The following is a 20,730-nucleotide window of genomic DNA, read 5'->3' on the forward strand; positions in this document are numbered from 1 at the left end:
CAAATATCTAAGAGTTATAAAACTTCTTTTCTGCCTCTTTATATTTCTCCTACAAACCTATTTATCACCTGCTACCTGGGAAATGCCAATCTTAGGAACCATGCCCATCCCCAACTGTATGTTTCTCTGATTACACTACTGTGGTTTTACAAAGACAATCATTTAATTTCTGGAAAAAAAAATGCAGTTCAATTAAAACTATTTTCTGTCCATATGAGATCCCCAGGTTAATATTACTTTTTTTTAAAAAAATACAATTATTTCAACCAAAGTTAGTGCACAGATATTCATGCAAATTCCGGAAGTAACAGGGGCGCAAACAGAAACTGAAGAATTTATGGCAGAACTGACTACCGAGATGAGGGGAGCACTGTAACAATCTATCTCTAAATGCTAGCATTAGTGGACCAGCATTAAAACTCAGCACTAATTATAACCTTGAAAAAATAGTTTTTTTTTTCATTTTATCTAACTAGGCTCAAAACAGATGCTTCTTTTTCACTGTGAACTTAACTGTAGCTAGCAACAACTTTTTATGTCTAGGAAGTTTTGTGAATGACTGCTTTATTTGGACTATGATATATCTGGAAGATTTTCAATGCCTTTTCATTTTGTCTTAAGAATCGCCAGCCCCAGAGCTTCACTGTTTTTACTTTTTCTTTTTCATTAGAGTAAAAGTTGCAGATGAAAAGCTTTAGTGCAGAAATCCTATTTATGGAAGAACTAAGTTCTGCCTGCCCACGAGGGATTTAGGTTTCGACACCGAGCCTCATCTGCTCATTTCCACATCTTTCCGGGGAGTTGGGGAAAACAATTTGTAATATTGACTTTGCAAAGATGACATCCAAGATTATTTTTTAAAGTAGATGGTAGAAATCCAGATCAAAATTTTTCAGCAAGATGTCAATTCTAGACAAGAAATTCTATCACAGAAAAGTATTTCTTTTCAGGGTCTAAAGAGAAAAGACACCTGCTCAATCACACCGAATTTTAGCCCATATTTAACAACCATCCTCTTATTATTTTAACTGTCCTTTTACCTAAGGAATTATCTGACAGGTCTACATCTGAATTGTTGTAAATTTATGTATTTTTCATATATGAGTATGCAAAGACATTCGAAGTAAACAAAAATAGATGCTAATTAATTAAATTATAATGCAAACGCAGGGCGTCCTCACCTACAACTTTGTTAATCTAGATCTCTTTGGAAAACATATTGTAAAAATAAAACTTCTAAGAACTTATGAGGCAATTTTTGAAGGAAGTTTTGCTCATGCAATTGTCAGAAATGAGAGTGGATTCACCTGGTATGTTGTGATAAAAGCTCTGACTGGTTGGTTAAGAAGTATGAAGCACTTACATGCCAAGCCAAAGTGCTTTGTATCTAGATACACCCTTTCTAATTCAAAGTGGGAGGTTTTGTCATTGTTTGGAACCACTTGATAACCAGAATCTTATATAATTTTTTCCCACCAAAGCTGCATTGTAATTTGCATTGCTGTGTAGTTTAGCCAGATCTGTTGTACAAGCACAGAAAGAGTGGGAAGAAAAATGTGCTTGTTAAGTGATGCCCTATTTCTCAGCACACATTGTGCGCTGCAGATGTTCACTTGTATCTCCTATGTTCTTTATAGGATACTAGAAAATGACCCAATGGAACTGATAAAAAGGAGTTGGAACTTGTGACCAGCAGCTGGATGAGAGGAGTGTGAATCCCCCAAATCTTATGGATATAGTGTGCTTTCTTTGATGCTCCTGCCAAAGTGAGGCTGGAAAGCTGGAAGATCTGGAAGACATGTGCCAGAACAAAGTGACTACAATTCATAAGTTCCAAAAACCTTGCTTGAAACAATTGCAAATACCTCATCATTTTAAACCAGTGAAGCCCAAGGCTGAGTGTTTCATCTATTTACAGAAAACCGAGAAGAGAAATCTGACAACTATCCTAGTATATAACTTACCACGGAGATCTTCAAGTAGAATCCCTTCGGTTTGGGTCTCATTTTTATATTATAAAACAAATTTGTATATCTGGGTTAAGATTCACATTTGATAGGAACTGCTGAGAATTCTTGCATTTATATCCTCAAAAGACAAAATAAGCACAAACAGCAGAATTGTGAAGCAATAAATTTGGTTATAGATGAAAACTGGGCTGAATAGTCATAGAACACAAATTGTGCCTTTGACCTAAAATGTGCTTTTCTTTCCTTATCTACCCAGTGTAATAGTATTACTCTTTCAACCATCTTTAATTCACTCATATTTATTCATCAAACCCTGCTCAGCTATCCCCACTACCCAGAAAGTGTACCTTTTTTTGTATTACTTACTTTTTATACATTAGCTCATTTTCCCCCAAACAATGCAATAAAGTAGAAAATATTATTCTATTTCATAGAAACTTGCAGCTCAGAGAAAATAAGAAACTTGCAAGTTTATCCAAAATAAATTTCTAAAAAGCATCAAGAGGTTTAATTTCTGCAAAATATTAAGGACTAAATTATAGGAAAGCTCTCTCCCTATAAAACACTGTAAAATGCTGGATAAATATAGCATTCCTTATAAGATGAGAAAACAATTAGTGCACTAGCACAGGAAGTCATCAAGAAAATTATTCTGTCTCAACTGATATAGAGGGGCAGTTTGAGGTTTTTCTACTACTTTCTTAGCCCTGGAACCTATTAAGATGAGAAAGTAACATGAAAGTGATCCTGAAAGAATAAACCAAAACCTGGCTATGCCAATAAACAAATTGTAAGGGAGGGAGAGAGAGAGAAAGAGAAAGGAGAGAAAAGGGGTAAATTTTTGAGTAAAGGAAACTTTAGAAATATACGAATCAACTCAGTGTATAGATCTTAATTGGCATCCTGATTTTGACAAACCTATGAAGAACTATAAATGAGTTAATCTTGGATATTTGAATAGTGGTTTGATTCTATTAGGTGTATTATTAATATGCTCATTATTTTTAGTCTTCATCTTTTGACTTACATAGCAAAATATTTATGAATAAAATGATATGTAGTGTGGGTGTGGAGGAAATATAGGAGCATACAGATAAGATTGAGCATGAGTTGATAGTTATTAAAGCTGGGCGATGAGAATATAGAAGTTTATTATACAATTTTATCTTGTGTGTGCTTGAAATTTTTCATAATAAGTAAGTTAAGGAAACAAAGTGGCTCTGGGCCTATAACACCACTGGGACATATGGCAAGACAAACTGGTGTGGAAGGGTTGTACCCTCAAATAGGCTATACAGAATTATCACACATAAAGCCTGTTGAAAGATGAACTCACAAGCCAAAATTAACAAACACTTGAAAAATTAATTATTAGTGAAGGCCAGCTCTTATATGCATGTACATGTACATGTACACACACACACACACACACACACACAACACACACTTTCTTTCTAAGAATTAGAGCTATAAGAATTCCAAATAATGGAAGTAATGAGCAGAGCCTATAAAAAGTACTTTCAAAAACAATTAAAGACATGAAGGAAGGAACTGAGAATAAAGAACAGGGCAGTTTTTGAAGCACCAGGGATATACGAAAATAACATCAGTAACAACATCAGTAAGTTCTAGAAATGAAAATTTTAAATTGCTTGAAGTAAAAACTCAATGGACAGGTAAAAGGCAAATTAAATGTAAATGAATAAGGGAATAGTGAACTGGAAGATCTGAGAAAATAATCCAAGATACAGCATAGAGAGATAAAGAGAGATGAAACATACTAGACAGGATAAGAAATACGGAGGGGAGAATAAGAAGATTCTAAATATACATCTGACAGCAGTTCCAGGCAAAGGGACTAAAGAAAAGAGAGACAATATTAGGGGAAAAAAGGCTCAATGTTTTTCAAAATTCATGAAAACTCAAAAAATCTCAGATTCAGGAAACATAGTGAGTCCCTAGTAGGGTTATCAAAAGTAGAATCCATTTTTAGACATACTTGTAGCTAAACTGTAGAATACCAAAAACAAAGAGGAAATCTGAAAAGCAACCAGAAGGGGCATATATCCTCTAAAGGAACAACAATTAGACGTTTGGCAGATGTCTTAGCAGCAATAATTGAAGTTCAGTGATAATAGGTTAATATTTTCAAAAGACTGAGAGAAAATAGCTGTCAACCTAGGACTAAAAGAACACTTTATAATTATTAACTTGTATGTAGCTATTGAGTGGACTAAACATGTTAAATGAAAATAGGCAGAACTATAAGGAGAAATAAACAAAATTACATAATTTTAGAACATTTAACTCACATCTCTCAGTAATCTTTAGATTAAGCAGAAAAACCCAGTAATCATGTAGAAGCTGAAACATCATGACTAACAACCTTAATTTTAAAATTGAATATAGAACCTTAAACCCCAAAATAAGAGAATCCACATTTTCCCAAGCATTTATGAAATGTTTATAAAAATTAGTCACAAAATAAGTCTAATCAAATGTCAAATAATTGATATGAAAACATATGAACTGAGCACAAAGAAATTAAGGTGAACTCGATAATCAAAAGACCAGATAAAAGACATTAGAGAAATCCAAATAAATGGTGAGATCATCTTTGCTCATATATAGAAAGTACAATTCCCATTAAATTACGAAAGTATTTTTCTTAGAATTTGAAAAGCCTATTCTAAAGTGTATATGGAAGAGAAAACAGCTAAGACTCACCAAGAAAACTTTGAAGAAGAATAAAATGAAGGAGGGTGGGTTGGAGGTGAGCGGCTTATCCTATCATCTTTACAACAAGATGCCTTAGGACATTATTTAAATTTAGACAATGGTATTGGCATAGTACTAGCCAAATAAAACAATAGAACTAAAGAAAATCACAAAGCAAATCTAACATGGAAACTTGACAGATAATAAATGGATGTAACAGATCAGTGTGGAAAGGACTGATTATTTATTAAATGGTGCTAAAACAATTGGTAATCCATATGAGAAAATAATATATATAGACCCTTTACATCATTGCAAAAGTTAAATCACTTATAATAAAGATATAAATACAAAAAGCAAACCTTTAATGTTTTTAGAAAATGGTATAGAAAAAATATTTTTATGGCCTTGGAGTAGAGGAAAATTTCTTTAAACTGTATCAAATCCACAAAAAAGAACAGATAAATATAAATACATTAAGATTAAATCTTTTTTATAACAAAACACCATAAAGAAAAGACATGATACCAACCAGAAAAAGATATTTATAGTACCTAAAACCACAAATATTAAGTAACAAAAGTAACAAGTCCTATAAATAAATAAGAAACAACCCAGAGAAAATATTTTTTGAATAAATAAATGATAGAAACAAAATAAAATGGCCAATCAACATAAAATATATTCAACCCCAGTAGTAATCCCCAAATGCAAATTAAAACAAGATATCATTGGATACAAATAAGATGGATAAATAACTCTCATATACCATTGGTGGGAGTCTAAGTCAGTCCAATTTGGATTTGTGGTAGTGATTTAGCAATATCTAGTAATTTGACAATGCTTATATCTTATGACCCAACAATTTGACGTCTAGGGATATGCTTTAATAAGACTTTAAAATACGCACACAGGGAGCCATAGACAAGAATATTCACTGTAACATGTAATTGCAAAATAAAAAATCATTTCTGAAAACAAATTTTCTTCAGCAGAATAAATAAATTAACTGTTACATATCCCCCCACACCACCACCACTGTTTTTGAGATAAGGTCTAGCTCTGTTGCCCAGGCTGAAGTGCAGTGGTGTGAACATGGCTCACTACTGTCTCAACCTCCCAGGTTCAAATGATCCTCCCACCTCAGCCTCCTGAGTAACTGGAATGACAGGCGTATGCCACCACACCCAGGTATTTTTGTATTTTTTGTAGAGACGGGGTTTTACCATGTTGCCCAGACTTGAACTCTTAGGCTCAAGCAATCCTCCTGTCTTGGCCTCCCAAAGTGCTGAGATCTCAGATGTGAGCCACTGCACCTGGCCAATGTTGTATATTCCTAGAGTGAAATTCAGCATAGCAAACATGAATGAATGCGATCTGTGTACTATTATAAATAATCTCAAAAACAATGTTGAGCAGAAATGATAGCATCTGTATAAAAATTAAAATACAATTTAAGTATTTGTTATGGATACATACATATTTTTTAAGTATGAAAACAAGCTGAGGTATGAAAAATACCAAATTCAAGATAGTACATATCTCTGGGGAAGACAAGGAGTAGGGGAATTTGATTAAGAAATGAAACACGGGGACTTCAATGCACTGTAATGTTTTCTTTCTTAAAAAATAAAAAAATAAAAACAATTATAACAAAATATTAAAATTTAGCAAAGCTAGTAATGGATATGTGGGTGTTTTATTAATTTCTATGTTATTATGCAATTGAAATGTTTATAATTTTAAAAATCATAGAATTGCACAGAATTACTGATAACTTGTTCAAACTCATACAGAAATGAAAATAAGAAATCATTATCAAACATTTTTTAGAAAATGATTCTACATTAGTAGAGCCAGGATTCTACCCACACTCCAAAGCTGGAGCTATTCCTAAAATTTCAGATCCCCTCTCCTTTCCTTTTCTGATCTTACCCTGAGGGTTCATCATGCTCTTCTCTATGCTAGCACGGTACACTGTTTAGGGCACCACTTTGGCACTTGGTTTTTAAAACTAAATTGCTGTTAGTTGTACCTGTGTTTCCTCGCCCAGAGACTAAGCTCCTGAAGGCACCATGCCTGGCATATGAAAATACAGAGGGAGAGTGGCTAGGGTGTGAGATGGTTCTCTCTCACTAGTAAGCACTCTCTTTTATAGGCTTCTGATCTGTTTCTTCTCAACCTCCTTACTTACTCTTGTGATCACATACCAGAAACTAATCACCAAGTTGTATAAATACTTATTTTTGCAAAATAACCAATTTCCAAAGGATGTAAAAGAATCAAAGATTGTGTTTCCAGCCTTTCTCATGAATCAACAGGAGGGGTAGAATTGTTACAAACAGTATTTGTGGGAAGATATAAACAACCTATAGTTATTTGTTTCACTTTGGGATTTTTGAAGGCCTCAGAAGAGGGAAAGGAATCTTGCTGATGTGGGTTTAGCCTACTCCAGTGGTATAGTTATGGGCTGGATTTCATTACTCAGCCATAATCAGTCAGTTCTCAAATTAGGTCCCATTCTAGAAATGACTGAGGAGATAATTCTATATTAAACTCCTGGGTTCATATATGTCAAACAGTACAATAAATACAAATATATTAAATAACACAGTGCATAGAGATTGTACAGTAAATCAATACAAATTGAATTATGTAACATTGGAACAAGAGTATAAATGAGAGAACCATCTTGTTCAACCTTTAAAAAATATTATCAAGCGGCTTTTCTAATTGAGAGCACTTTATGAAAAACAGAGTATAAGGGAACATAAAGTAATATATATTATAATATTACTTCTCCTTTGAAAAGTGTTTTGTCTTTTTCAACATGAGGACGTCAGTGTCCCCGAGCAGCCTGCAGCCTCCCCTACGTTTCCCCCTCGCCTCCCATGGCAACACGGTTACTCAGACACTGAGCTTTTTGTGATGTGTGTGTGAGGACAGAGAGAAGGGGAGCAAACCTTCAGGGAGGTCTTGAGGTGGAAAAATTTGTGACGCACATGATTTGGTGACTGAAGAATTGTATCTTGAGGTTTCTGTAACACAATAGTTACGGTCACCCTATGAGCATTTAAAAAATCCCTGTTAGTCTCTGAGCCCTTAATACACCAAAACCCTTTAAAAGGCTTCTCAAACTACTTGTTCACAGAAAGATTATGAGACAAAGTCAACCTGTGTGGGTTTGGTCCTTTTGTTTCAGAACCCAACTAGCAGAGAGCTTGAGAGATATACATAAACTTATTTATTGAACATGTAACTTATAAACAAAAAGATTCAAATTCTGTATGCAGAATTCTGTAAGCAGTCATGAAGAAATTCCTTGTCATTCATGATCATATGTTTGCCTTAGGGAGTCCAGGGTTGCCCTGTTCACTGCTTTGGGTGCCCCACTGTCTTTCTAAGATAGCCACAGTCCTCAAATTTCTCCCTGAGAGAAGAGCACCTCCACCCTCCAACAGAAATGATGAGGACTGAAATGCTATTGCCCTGGTATTGGAAAATGCCTCCTTCATAGCTTTCCTGGCATAGCTAAATGTAAGATGGGGCTAAGCCTGTGCCTAATGGCCTGATACGCATACCACACCTGATACTTTAGAAGGACTCCGGTCAGGGAGTGTGTCCACACACACACACACACACACACACCAAGTAATAACGCTAAAATTCTCTCCCTCATCAGAGTCTAGTTAACACATTAACACCCCCCTCCTGCTTTTCTGGCCTCCTGTCATTTCTTCTGTACAAGAAACAGGACTTGATAATAACATATCTTAAAGGGATTTTTAATTGCTCCTTACAATGAATGCTGCATACAATGCTTTAAAAACAACTGAGTGGGATGGCATTTAAAAGCTTATCCTCCAGGTTTCTCACCTCCGCTCTCAGCACCACAGCACTCCCAGCCAGGGGAGAGTTGCTCATTTCTGCAAAGATTAGAAGCAGGTCCAACAGAACAACTTCAGCAGAATCTGAGAATGCTCACTTGTGAACAAACTGTTTGCCTTCCAATGTCCAGTCACTTACTGGACTTTGGCCAGCCCCAGGAAAACATCCCACCGAAACACTCACATTTATGAAATTCACAATTAGGAAGGGATCGTGGCTCTAGCAACATTAGGTCAGAGAGCACTGACTTTAAATATGTTCAAAACTCAAACTGGAGAGCTTACAATGTCCCACAGTGGCCGCACCTTTTTGTTTTGGAACTGAGATTGGACCAATTGTTATGAAAGGCTCCAGGTTTTAGTCTCCCCTGGTCTTTCCCCTCTTGGGTGGCTTGAGTTTGTGCAATACAGTACTTGGTAAAGGAAAAGCAGAGTCCAGCTCGGGATTTCTTAACTGAGTGAACAGAGTCCTAGGAGAAGCCCTTAAATGTGTTTCAAAGTGAAGACCTACCAAAGAGGGAGGGCACCTCCTAAAGGCTATGACCTCATAAGGCTTAAAGGGTGGTGGGGGGTGCCCGTGGTATGAGAGCACTAACCCTCACAGGACGGCAGGCTTGGTCAATGGCTGAACATATAAGCATTCCCCAAGGGTACCACTCAGCCAACCACCTTTGCCTGAAAAGCGAAAGAAAGCATCCTTGAGCTACATCTTGACATGAGGGTACTACTCCCTGGAGCATAAAGAAAGACAGGAATTTACAGCATGGAGTTTCCTAAGCCTTAAAGAGTTAATGCAGCAAAGGAAATGCCTAAGTTCACCTTAGAATTGTACTCATTAGCTAGATTTACTTGATTTCCATTTTTACAGAAATCTGACAAAAGAAGCAATCTATAAATGCAATGAAAACAACTTCCTCCATATATCTTGCTACTGGCATGAGCACAGAGCCGCATCACCTCATCGTACCTCCACGTGTCAATTTGCTGGCTCAGAATCCCCATCGGAAACACTCAGACTTCTAGCTGTTCCAAGAAAGCTGTAGGGCTTTCATTAATAAGCTGTGAAACGAGCCTAAGAATCACTGAGGTGGTTGTACAAATGTATACACCTCACGGGAAGTACCATAGACTGAATTGTGTTCCCCCAAATTCATATGTTGAACCTCTAATCTCCAAAGTGAATATATTTGGAGATAGGGCTTTTAGGAGGTAATTAAAGTTAAATAAGAGCTTAAGCATGGGGTCCTAATCCAACAGGATTGGAGGCTTCATTAGAAGAGGAAGAGAAAGAGATCTCTCCCTCTCTCCACCTACATGAACTGAGAAAAGCTCACGTGGGCACACAGCAAGAAGGCAGCTGCCTGCAAGCCAGGAAGAGAACCCTCTGCAGCCCCTGACCATGCTGACACCCTAATCTTGCAGCCCCTGACCATGCTGACACCCTAATCTTGGACTTTCGGTCTCTAGAACTGCGAGAGAACGAATGTCTGTTGTTTAAGCCACACAGTCTACAGTATTTTGTTGCAGCTGCCTGAGCCGATTAAGACAGAAAGGAAAATGTATTTTAGTTAATGCCATATTTGTAGGTATACACATATGAATTTTAAAATCAACCAGGGTAATGGATTGAGCTGCTTCACTCAGGCATCTGACAGTTACTACTGCCAAGTTTTATCTCAATACACAGAGATCTGAAACTGCATCCAAACCATCTGAAAGAGGGTGTGCCTATGGAATAGGTTTTTATATAGCTTATGCTGTAAAGCCTGTTCCCAGCATCTGTTTTTTTTTTTTTTAAAGCAGATCACTGTAAGCTTATGAACTCACTGTGATAAACCTAGACTTGAACATTCCCAGCAAGTAATAACTGGAAGGTTAAAATATGACATCATGAGGTCCCATCCAGCTCTGGATTTTGATGGATTTTTTTGGCCAGTACTTCCTTAGTTTGCCAGGATGGAAGACCTAAAAATGAACTGCATTTTGCAGTGAATTATACCTAATTAAAGTTTAATGGCTAGCTTCCATTTCTGTCTGATATAGTTTAGTTCTGCGTTCCCACCGAAATCTCTCTCCAATTGTAATCCCCACGTGTAGAGGGAGGAATGTGGTGGGAGGTAGTTTGGTCATGGGGGTGGTTCCCCCCTTCATACTGTTCTTGTGATAGTGAGTTCTCATGAGATCTGATGGTTTATAAGTGGCAGTTTCCCCAGTGCTCTCTCTCCTGCCACCATGTAAGACATGACTTGCTTCTCCTTTGCCTTCTGCCATGACTGTAAGTTTCCCCAGGCCTTCTCAGCCATGCAGAACGGTAAGTCAATTAAAACTCCTTTCTTTATAAACTACTCAGTCTCAGGTAGTATCTTTATAGCAGTGTGAGAACAGACTGTCTTACACTGTCCTACAGTAACATAGAAACATATATGCTGAACTCTTCAACATACCCGTGTGTATTTCCTTTTAATGTTATCATTATCCCTTTAGGGCACAATGCAAGCAAGTGGATCCAGTGAAAGAACACTTAATAGAAATGTCACAGATACAGCTAAAGGCAAGAGCAAGTCTAGAAAATACCTATTTCCTCAGACCACATTGAAAGTGGACATCATATTGGCAATTTATTCAATTGTTAGACCAACCATTAGAGAAAATTATGTCATTTCTTTCTTTATAAAAGGGTGGTAATATCAACATCTAGCATTCAGCCACATCAATCCTAACATGTCCTGTTCTAGTTAGGAGAATGCAAAATAAGTCAAATGACCTCTTCCTTTTTAAAGTCCTGCCACTTTATAAAATGAAATAGAAAATCTAAGTAATGCTAAGTTAATATGTTCTGAATTGTACTAGAATCCAGAAGCCAATATGGAGTAACAACACATTCCTTATTATTACTTCATGGTTTTCTTAAATATTATAACTAAAAATTTGTTTGTGTTTGAATATACAACTATAGTCAGCACTCTGTATCAGTGGGTTCCATATCCATGAATTTAATCAACCACAGATCGAAAACATTTGGGTAAAAAAAAGGATGGTTGTGTCTGTACTGAACATGTAGACTTTTTTCATGTCATTATTCCCTAAATAATACAGTGCATCAACTGTTTACATAGTATTTACACTGTATTAGGTATTATAAGTAATCTAGAGATGATTCAAAGTATATGGTAGGATGTGCATAAATTATATGCAAATACTGCACCATTTTATAGCAAGGACTTGAGTATCTGTGAATTTTGGCATCAGGAGTCCCAGAACCAACCCCATGCACATACTAAGAGATGACTGTACATAGTTTTAAAATGGCCATATGCATGTGCAAACAGAAGCTCTGATAATGGCAAGTATGGAATAAATAGATTCCAATTCAACACTTATTAATTATCCATTATGTATCAGGGGATAATAGCAGCCCTGAGAATATTACTTAGAGTAAGAGAATAAATTATTTTATTTTTCATTTGATTATTCCAAAATTCTATGCACTAATATTTCTATCAAAAAAATAAATCCAAAATGATGACTGACATCTCAAAAGCTTCCAGAGATTAACTTTCTGAGTTCAATATATCCACAAAATAGGATTTAAAAAGATCAGGACTTTCCCCTTCTCCTCCTTATTTAAAAAAACAAAAAAAGAAGATTTAGGGACAATTTCCTCATTATACAAGCACTCTCTTGGCCTTTGTGTATCTGGCTTAGTAGAAGGCTGTAAGTAGAGGTGAAAACACATTTCTCCTGCTGATTCTGAAAATCTAATGATTTGTTAAACCTTAACCTATCTGATTCTTCATCCTATTCCTGAAATTCTTTCAGGAAACATTTCACCAAATTATTTGTTGTTGTCGTTGTTGTTGTTGTTATGGGGTCTGGCTCTGGGGCCCAGGCTGGAGTGCAGAGGTGCAATCTCAGCGGGCTGCAAACTCTGCCTCCCGGGCTGAAGAGATTCTCCCACCTCAGCCTCCTGAGTTGCTGGGACTACAGGTGGGTGCCACCACACTCAGCTAATTTTTTGTATTTTTGGTACAGGATGGGATTTTGCCAAACTGCCCAGGCTGATCTCATGCAATCTGCCTGCCTTGGCCTCCCAAAGTGCCAGGATTACAGGTGTAAGACACTGTGCCCTGCCTCACCAAATTCTTGAATATTCCATTTTGTTTTCATATATGTATTAAAATTAACTTCTTTTGCCAAAATAATTTAATTGCATTCCATTTTTATACTTACTGTGAGAAATTCCTATGCCTATAAGATAATTTTCTGCCGGGCGCGGTGGCTCAAGCCTGTAATCCCAGCACTTTGGGAGGCCAAGGCAGGTGGATCACGAGGTCAAGAGATCAAGACCATCCTGGTCAACATGGTGAAACCCCGTCTCTACTAAAAATACAAAAAATTAGCTGGGCATGGTGGCACGTGCCTGTAATCCCAGCTACTCAGGAAGCTGAAGCAGGAGAATTGCCTGAACCCAGGAGGCGGAGGTTGTGGTGAGCCGAGATTGCGCCATTGCACTCCAGCCTGGGTAACAAGAGTGAAACTCCATCTCAAAAAAAAAAAAAAAGATAATTTTCCTTATTATTATTCCATGTATTATTATTGTTATTTCATGTACTCAACAGAGTTTGAGTTGGGCCATGTAATTATCTCTTCTCGGTTCCTAACAATCTTGTGATAGTCGCCATAATAAAAATTATTTCCCAGGGGTACCAGGGATGCTACATTACATTTTGGAAGCATATTAAAATCCCAATATGAAGAATAATGTGTTACTATGTAGTGTACTCCTAAAAATATAATTCCAGATTAAAATTTTTTAGTATCAATACACCTCTATAGAAAGTTAACACCACATTTAGCTTCTTGATTAGAAGGGTCTATCCCATACTCTAATGTCAAATGTTTCTCTCTTCTGGTTACTTTTCATAACCATGATCAAACCATTTAGCTAAATTATTGTCTTACTTTCTCTACTTATACATTCTGAATAACAACGGTACTTGTTCCTTATTTACTATATGTCATATGTCTACTTGTGAATTTAATGGTATATTCTGTTTTAAAATAAATAACCACCCAATCTTCCCTTCCACTAAGGCAAGACATAAAATCGGTTTTTAAAATCTGAATAAACCTGCAACTTGAATTTCTTAGTTAACATAAGAAAACTGTTACTGAAATTCTTGACAGGACTTTTAATCATTACAGATTCATGTGATGAGTTTATGAATAACATTAAATAAAGGAAATATTCTTCCCTTTCTTTTAAGCCATTGCCTTAAACTTTCTAATGTGATTAATGCAGTATTTATCTCAGGGTTTTTATTCCACTGAGTGGGGTTATAGAAGCAATGGAGGGAGAGTGGGAGAAGCTGAAAAGCATAATAAGGCAATAAATTCTCACTTTCCACGGGACTATTCCCTACAAGGGCCAAGAGAATATCGAATACTAAACATTTTCACTGGGGATGAGTAGCAAGAGTTTGCACTTAAATTGACTTCAGAGTAGAGATGCCAAAGCAAATAAATCACTGCAAGTGGAATACTTTGAAAGGTAAATGGATTTTAAAAATATTTGTGTAGGTAGGTTAAATTTTCTAATCGGAAGTATTCATTACTGTCAGATATAATAAGGGCACATGTCCATCAGGATCTGGAGATCTGCTCCAGGTAGTTGATTCATTACTTTTAGACCAATGCGTAGCACAGCAAACACCCTCCACAGATGTTACTGAATGAAGAAGGGAAAGCCAAAGGTTAAGCATGTAATGCTTTACCTAAACTAAAACTGTATTCATTTGAGTGAGAAGTAAAATCCCCAGAGTCCTTAGATTCCTTCAATCCTTACACATTTTTCATCAATCGAATTCCAGAAATGTAAGCAACTTGAATTCCCATCTGACTTAGCTACTCAAGCTATTAATAGAATAAAATTCAGAACAAACTTCTCTGTCCTAGGATCCCCTGTACCCAGCCAAGTGCATCCTCAAAGTTGCTATTCCACTTTGTTTTGTCATTGCAGTGGGACTTACAACCCTCAAACCATCTATAAAGAATTACAAGACATGAACAGCACTTTTACAGGTTACATAGTCTCCATAATGACTCCATTATGAGGTTTTGTCCCCCCTTACAGGAATCTTTTGTAACTGAAGTAAAAAGACTTCAATCATCTTTTGATTGGGGATGAGTGGAGTCACATTTATGGATAGATAAGAAATGACCTATTTGTTTTCCCAAAATTCCACTGCACATAAATTTCTGATCATAGATCACCAAGTGCCTCTTCAATCTATAACCACACCTTGAATATTCATCAAGTCACCCAGGCATTGGTCAAAGAGAAGCCACCTAAGTGGATTTATCCATATATCCAGGTTCTGTTAGGGAAATGGCCATCCCCAAATTACAAGTTAATGGGATAGTGGCCCTCATAAAATGAAGCGATGACCACATGAGACGAGGCAACCAGAATAAAGGGAAACAGAAGAGTGAAGCATGGAAAGTTGTAGACGGTGTGGGAGACTCACTCAGCTTGGCTTCAGCCTACATCCTGGGAGCCAGCGTCAATTAGCCTCAGCCCATGGATCCGCCAGGATTGCTTTGGTCTGGTGGGACTCCTGAACAGTGAAAACTGGTATAAACCTGCAGAACATACCAACCTTGAATCACTGCAGATCCCAAAGGAAAAATGACTTTGAGGAGGCCACTCTCCTCCAACTTCATTTTTATAAACCTTCAGAGAGATCCAGAAAGTACTGGATTAATCAAATACCACTGTGATTGCTAAATTGTAACTTGGCTGAGAAAAGAGAAAGGTGAGATGGCCAAACTGATATTTGCTTCAAGGTTCAAACTAGTCTGGGAAATGTAGCGAGTCAAAAATGATACTTCTGCAAGTCTAGAGACGAAATAAAGCCACTTTTCCTCTGCAGAGTGATACTACCAGTGACTGCTTCCCAAGCAGCTATTAAGTAGAGCCAACTCATTGAATCACGCATTTGTTGGCACTGTTTTAAGTGCTTTACATGTATTAATTTATTTCATCCTCAGGGCAACCCGAAAAATAGAAATTAATATCATTCTGATTTCATTAGTAAAGAAATGGAAACCTAGAGAAGTTAAATAGCTTGTCCAAAGTTATTCAGCACACAAGTCAGCCACGTGTGGTGGCGCACGCCTGTGGTGGCGCACGCCTGTGATTCCAGCTACTTAAGAGGCTGAGGCATGAAAATCTCTTGAACATGGGTGGGGAAGTTGCAGTGAGCCAAAATCACACCACTGCATTCCAGCCTGGGCAATAGAGCAAGGCTCTCTCTCAAAAAAAACAAAAAACAAAAACAAAAACAAAAACCCAAAGTTATTCAGGACACAGTGGATGAGCTGGGGCTCAACACCAAGTGTGGTGTGTACACATCTGCACTTCACCATCTGCCTCGCTGTCTTTTGCCTCCCCTGAAAGCTTGGAAGAGTGCCCTGTGACCAACCACAGTCAGCATGGTGAGGACAAGCAGAGCGTGGTGTCTGTGTGAGACAGTGACACATTGCCCAAACTCTGGCCCTGCTAGGATGAGAGTTGTTCCTGGCCTGGCTTCGCAGAGACCCTCCTCAGTAGTCTCAGGACATCTCTACTAGCTGCTCTGTCTACATAGATTCTCGGTTGAAAGAAAATCCAAGATTACAGACATCATCAGGGCTATGTACTGAGAGCAATCTTCAGATGAATCCTAGATGATAAAAAAAAAGAAGACCAGGAAGAACAGAGACCTGGCTGTATATAATGCCCTCTGTGCAACACCCAGGGAGTTTCCAGGGCAATTGGGAACACCATCTCCCACAGGAGCTTAGTTCATAAAATTTCTGGGTTGCATGGTTTGTATGTTCATGCCTTAAACATTAAAACAAGTTTTTTCTCCATCTAATTTGCCTCTTTGGTTCTGGGCTTTTTGAAGTTGCAATAAAGAAAGGATGGGAAACACATTCACAAATGATATTCAAAAACATTGAATGAAAGAGCTTCATTCTTTTTGTGTTTTAATTCCCCTAGCATTAAAGGGCAGACATTTTTTTCCCCCAGGTATGTGGATAGTCATTGAGGTGCCTGAAATACCTATTTTTAAGATCACCTGATTTAGAAAACAATCGTGATAATTTCATGGGAATTCTTAGTGCAAAAATTAAAGTTTTTAATTACTCTGAAAAAAATTACGTATTCAAATAATCTTAATTAGGAAATACCCGCATCAATGCATGTATATCAGGTCTCTTTAATGTCTGTCCCTGATATAAAATTATTTTGAGAGATGTTTTGTGAGTTACAGTTCCTGTGGTCAGTTATAGCCGTAAGGATGCAATATGAGACTAGGAGTCAAAAATGTCATTTCTAGTCTCTCTGGATTCCGTCACATTCAATCTCTGGTCTTGAGAATGTCATCTGACTTTTAGTCTATTTCCTCACATCCCAAAAGGAGTAACAATTCCCACTTCAAAGTGTTGTTTCATGGGTCAAATGAAATAATGCATGTGAAAGAGTTTAATAAGCTACAAGACACTGTAATATAACATAATACTAAAGTTACAAACCAAATGTGGTGGCAGCGTGGTTCAATGAGGAAAATGCAGATAAGAAAGAATCACCCTGGCTGAATGCTTTACGCACTCACGACCCTGGGTGAGTCTGGCCTGGGTTCCGTCATTTGAGAAATGAGATGATAAAAACTATCCAGTCAGGATGATATGGGGATTAGAAATAATACATGTAAGGCCTCTAGCAGGGCAGGCACATAGTAGGTGTTCAGTAAGTAGAACCCGTTTTACATTAGAGAATTCATTTAATCAAGCCAAGTATGCTATGTGTTTCAACACTCACAACAGCTGAGTACTATTCTACTTAGAACAGTACATCCATCAGTGGAGTCCCAAATATACTTCTGCCATGACCAGCGCCCTGGGTTTATCCCGCTTTAGATTCCAGTGGATTAAGGCTGTGCTTGCTGTATTCGCATTTCCTGCCTTAGCCCATAATTTCATGAAACTTACTAACGGAGCCTCAGTCTAAAACATAAAATGAATGCTACTCAATGTGGCAACTCCAAATACAGGCTTTCTCCTCTCCTGCTTTTACTAGATGTACTTAATTTACTTTTTGCCACTTATTTAAGGACGGGGGTGGGGTCTGCGTAATAGGATAAGAAAAGAGCCCAAATGAATCTGCTGTTAGTATTGAGGCTGTTCAGTGTGACCAAAATTAGCAGCTTTTGAGATGAACTCCCCAGGTCCACAGCGTCAGTCGGGTCCGGTGGAGACGCTGGGAGCGGCGAGCAGGAGAGGGGCAGGAACCCTACCGCGTCCAGCCCTGCCCGGCCCGGGAAAACCCAGTGCCCCACGCATCAGTCGCCAAGCAGAGCGCGAGTTAGAGGAGTGAACCTGGGGAAGGGCACATGCAGCTGGGTTAGTCTCAACTCGACCATGCGACTTCGCATTCCTGTTTGACAAACGCGCTTAGGCAAAACAGACCCGATGCTTACAATGATCCCAGCCCAAAATGGAGTGTCCCTGACTAGCAGGGAGGAGCTGATGCTCGCCATGAGGAAGCCCACCACGGTCACGGCGATGCCCAGGGCCAGCTGCAGCAGGGCGAGCAGCAGCGGGAACCGGCAGCCGCAGCAGGTCCGAGGCTCCTCCTCCCCGCATTCCTTGGGGGCCCCCGTGCCCCTCTTCGGCCCCAAGTCGTCGGGCCCAGCGGCGTCCGAGGCGGGCAGCCCCCGCTGCCTCTGCTGGCCGCGGGGCTGCTTGTTCTTGCCCATGGTGCTGCGTGGCTGGGTGGGCGGATGCGTGTGCGGGGCCCTGGGCCCTAGAGCGCGTCGCAAGGCGGGCTCGGCCTGCCCTGGTATTCGAATTATGGAGGCTGAACAAATATGGAAAACATTTGGAGCCGACTCACCGAGCCTCCAAAGGCCACGGGGAGCGGGCAGCAGAGGGGGAATCGAGGGGGATCGCCAACTGCCAACGCGCCGGGACGCAGCGCCTGCCGGGCCCGGGCAGGGTTTGCCGGTGGCCCGCGGGAGCCGGCGCGGGTCTCTCGGCTGCCTAAGCCTGTGCACTCTAGACAGGGTGCGAGTCAGCTCGTGTGCGAGTGCGGGGAGTCTGTTTTCCTCACCAAAACTCCAGGACTGTTTGGTTTTGGCTTTTAATTTCTGTGAGGTGCAATGCAAGGTGATGAATGTTGAAATCGTTGGAACTTAATTAATACACAGTCTAATCCAAAATAGGCATTGCTGGGCTCTAAGCTGCTAAGTCGTTTCCCCAAGTTAAGTCGTTGTTATTTTCCAACAGAGGCACAGGCACTTTGCTTCCTGCGTTCGGTAATCCAGCTGACAAATAAACAAAGGCACTTTTCCCATTGAGGTGTTTTTGAAATAACTCTTTATAGAGATACTGTGCTAATTGTGAACTCTCTTTCACATATATTATTATTATTATTATTTTCCAGACACGATCTCAGTGTGTTGTCCAGGCTGAAGTGCAGTGTCACCATCTTACCTCAGTGCAGCCTCGAACTCCTAGACTCAATAGCTCCTCTCTCCTTTGTCTCCCAAGTGGCTGGGACTACAGGCAAGCACCACCATGCCTGGCTTTTTTAATTTTTTCATAGAGATGGGGTCTCACTATGTTGTCCAAACTGGTCTTGAACTCCTGGCTTCAAGGGATCCTCCTGACTGAGCTTCCCAAAGTGCTGGGATTATAGGCGTGAACCACCATGCACCTAGCCTCTCACATGTATTTGTTTTTTTGTTTTGTTTTGAGACGGAGTTTCACTCTTGTTACCCAGGCTGGAGTGCAATGGTGCGATCTCAGTTCACCGCAACTTCCGCCTCCTGGGTTCAGGCAATTCTCCTGCCTCAGCCTCCTGAGTAGCTGGGATTACAGGCACGTGCCACCATGCCCAGCTAATTTTTTGTATTTTTAGTAGAGACGGGGTTTCACCATGTTGACCAGGATGGTCTCGATCTTTTGACCTCGTGATCCACCCGCCTCGGCCTCCCAAAGTGCTGGGATTACAGGCTTGAGCCCCCGCGCCTGGCCTGTATTTGTTTTTAAAAGCTCAGTTGGCTGGGTGCATTTGCTCAGGCCTATAATCCCAGCACTTTGGGAGGCCAAGGCTGGCGGATCACAAGGTCGGGAGTTCAAGACCAGCCTGGTCAATATGGTGAAATCTCTACTAAAAATACAAAAATTAGCCAGACGTGGTGGCGGGCGCCTATAGTCCTAGCTACTCAGGGATGCTGAGGCAGGTGAATTGCTTGAATCTGGGAGGCAGAGGTTGCAGTGAGCTGAGATCACACAACTGCACTCCAGCCTGAGAGACAGAGCAAGACTCTGTCTCAAAAAACAAAACAAAACAAAAAACTGTTAATAGATTATAAGGAGTCCCTAGAGTCTTCACTCATCTCCACAACAATGATTAGGGGGATTGAATTGTCCATCTTAGAGATGGACACTTGTACTCAGTCACTATTTAAGAGTTATTTTTAAAGCACCTACAATGTGCTAGGATATAAAGATGTTCAAGATAGACTTGGTCCTGGCCCAAAGTCACAGAAGAAATCAATAAAACTGATTATTTTTATTCCCACATACCTCTACTCAGTAGCACTTAGAGCAAATTTCAATGAAACCACTAAAAAATGATCCCATCACTTTGGGGGTATTTATATCTCCTTTGGTATGGTCATTATAACATTCAGAAAGCTATATTCAAAAATAAGTGGCGTTGCCAAGATGTTAGGATAGATAAGGGCTACTCCTAGGTTATTTGCTATCAGCAAATTTAAAGAAAGTCCAACTCCCTGCTGTTTGCTTTAGAATCACAAACTAATCATCAGCTCTTTTTGTAAACTGCGAAATTCCCACAAAAGTAACTTTGAAGACATAAAGTGTGTACTTCACCCTTACTTATTTTATGAACTTCAGTGTTTTCCTTATGCCTTCCTTCTGGACCAGTGAGAAAAATAATGGTTTATGGAACAAATGCATTCGCTTAGAAAACAGAGTCTAAACCATACATCCTGGTTCCATGCAGAGGCAGTAGAAACAGCACTCACTCTTAGCAGAGAAACAGAGTGGCTGAGACAAGGTTATGGTCAGCTTTGGGGCCG

At 39.2% G+C, this 20,730-nt stretch overlaps 1 protein-coding gene across 1 annotated transcript in view; it reads right to left on the minus strand.

Moving 5' to 3' along the window:
* SSPN (sarcospan) overlaps positions 1-18,491 on the minus strand; it is a 38,208-nt gene extending 19,717 nt beyond the window's left edge. The window contains exon 1 of the mRNA XM_035256023.3: positions 18,100-18,491. Within this exon, the coding sequence (XP_035111914.1) occupies positions 18,100-18,378 (279 nt within the window). The 5' untranslated portion in view covers positions 18,379-18,491. The remainder of the gene's footprint in view (positions 1-18,099) is intronic.
* Positions 18,492-20,730: the final 2,239 nt, after the last annotated feature.

The sequence above is a fragment of the Callithrix jacchus genome, chromosome 9 (assembly GCF_049354715.1).
Source record: "Callithrix jacchus isolate 240 chromosome 9, calJac240_pri, whole genome shotgun sequence".
In the NCBI taxonomy this organism is placed as follows: Eukaryota; Metazoa; Chordata; class Mammalia; order Primates; family Cebidae; genus Callithrix; species Callithrix jacchus.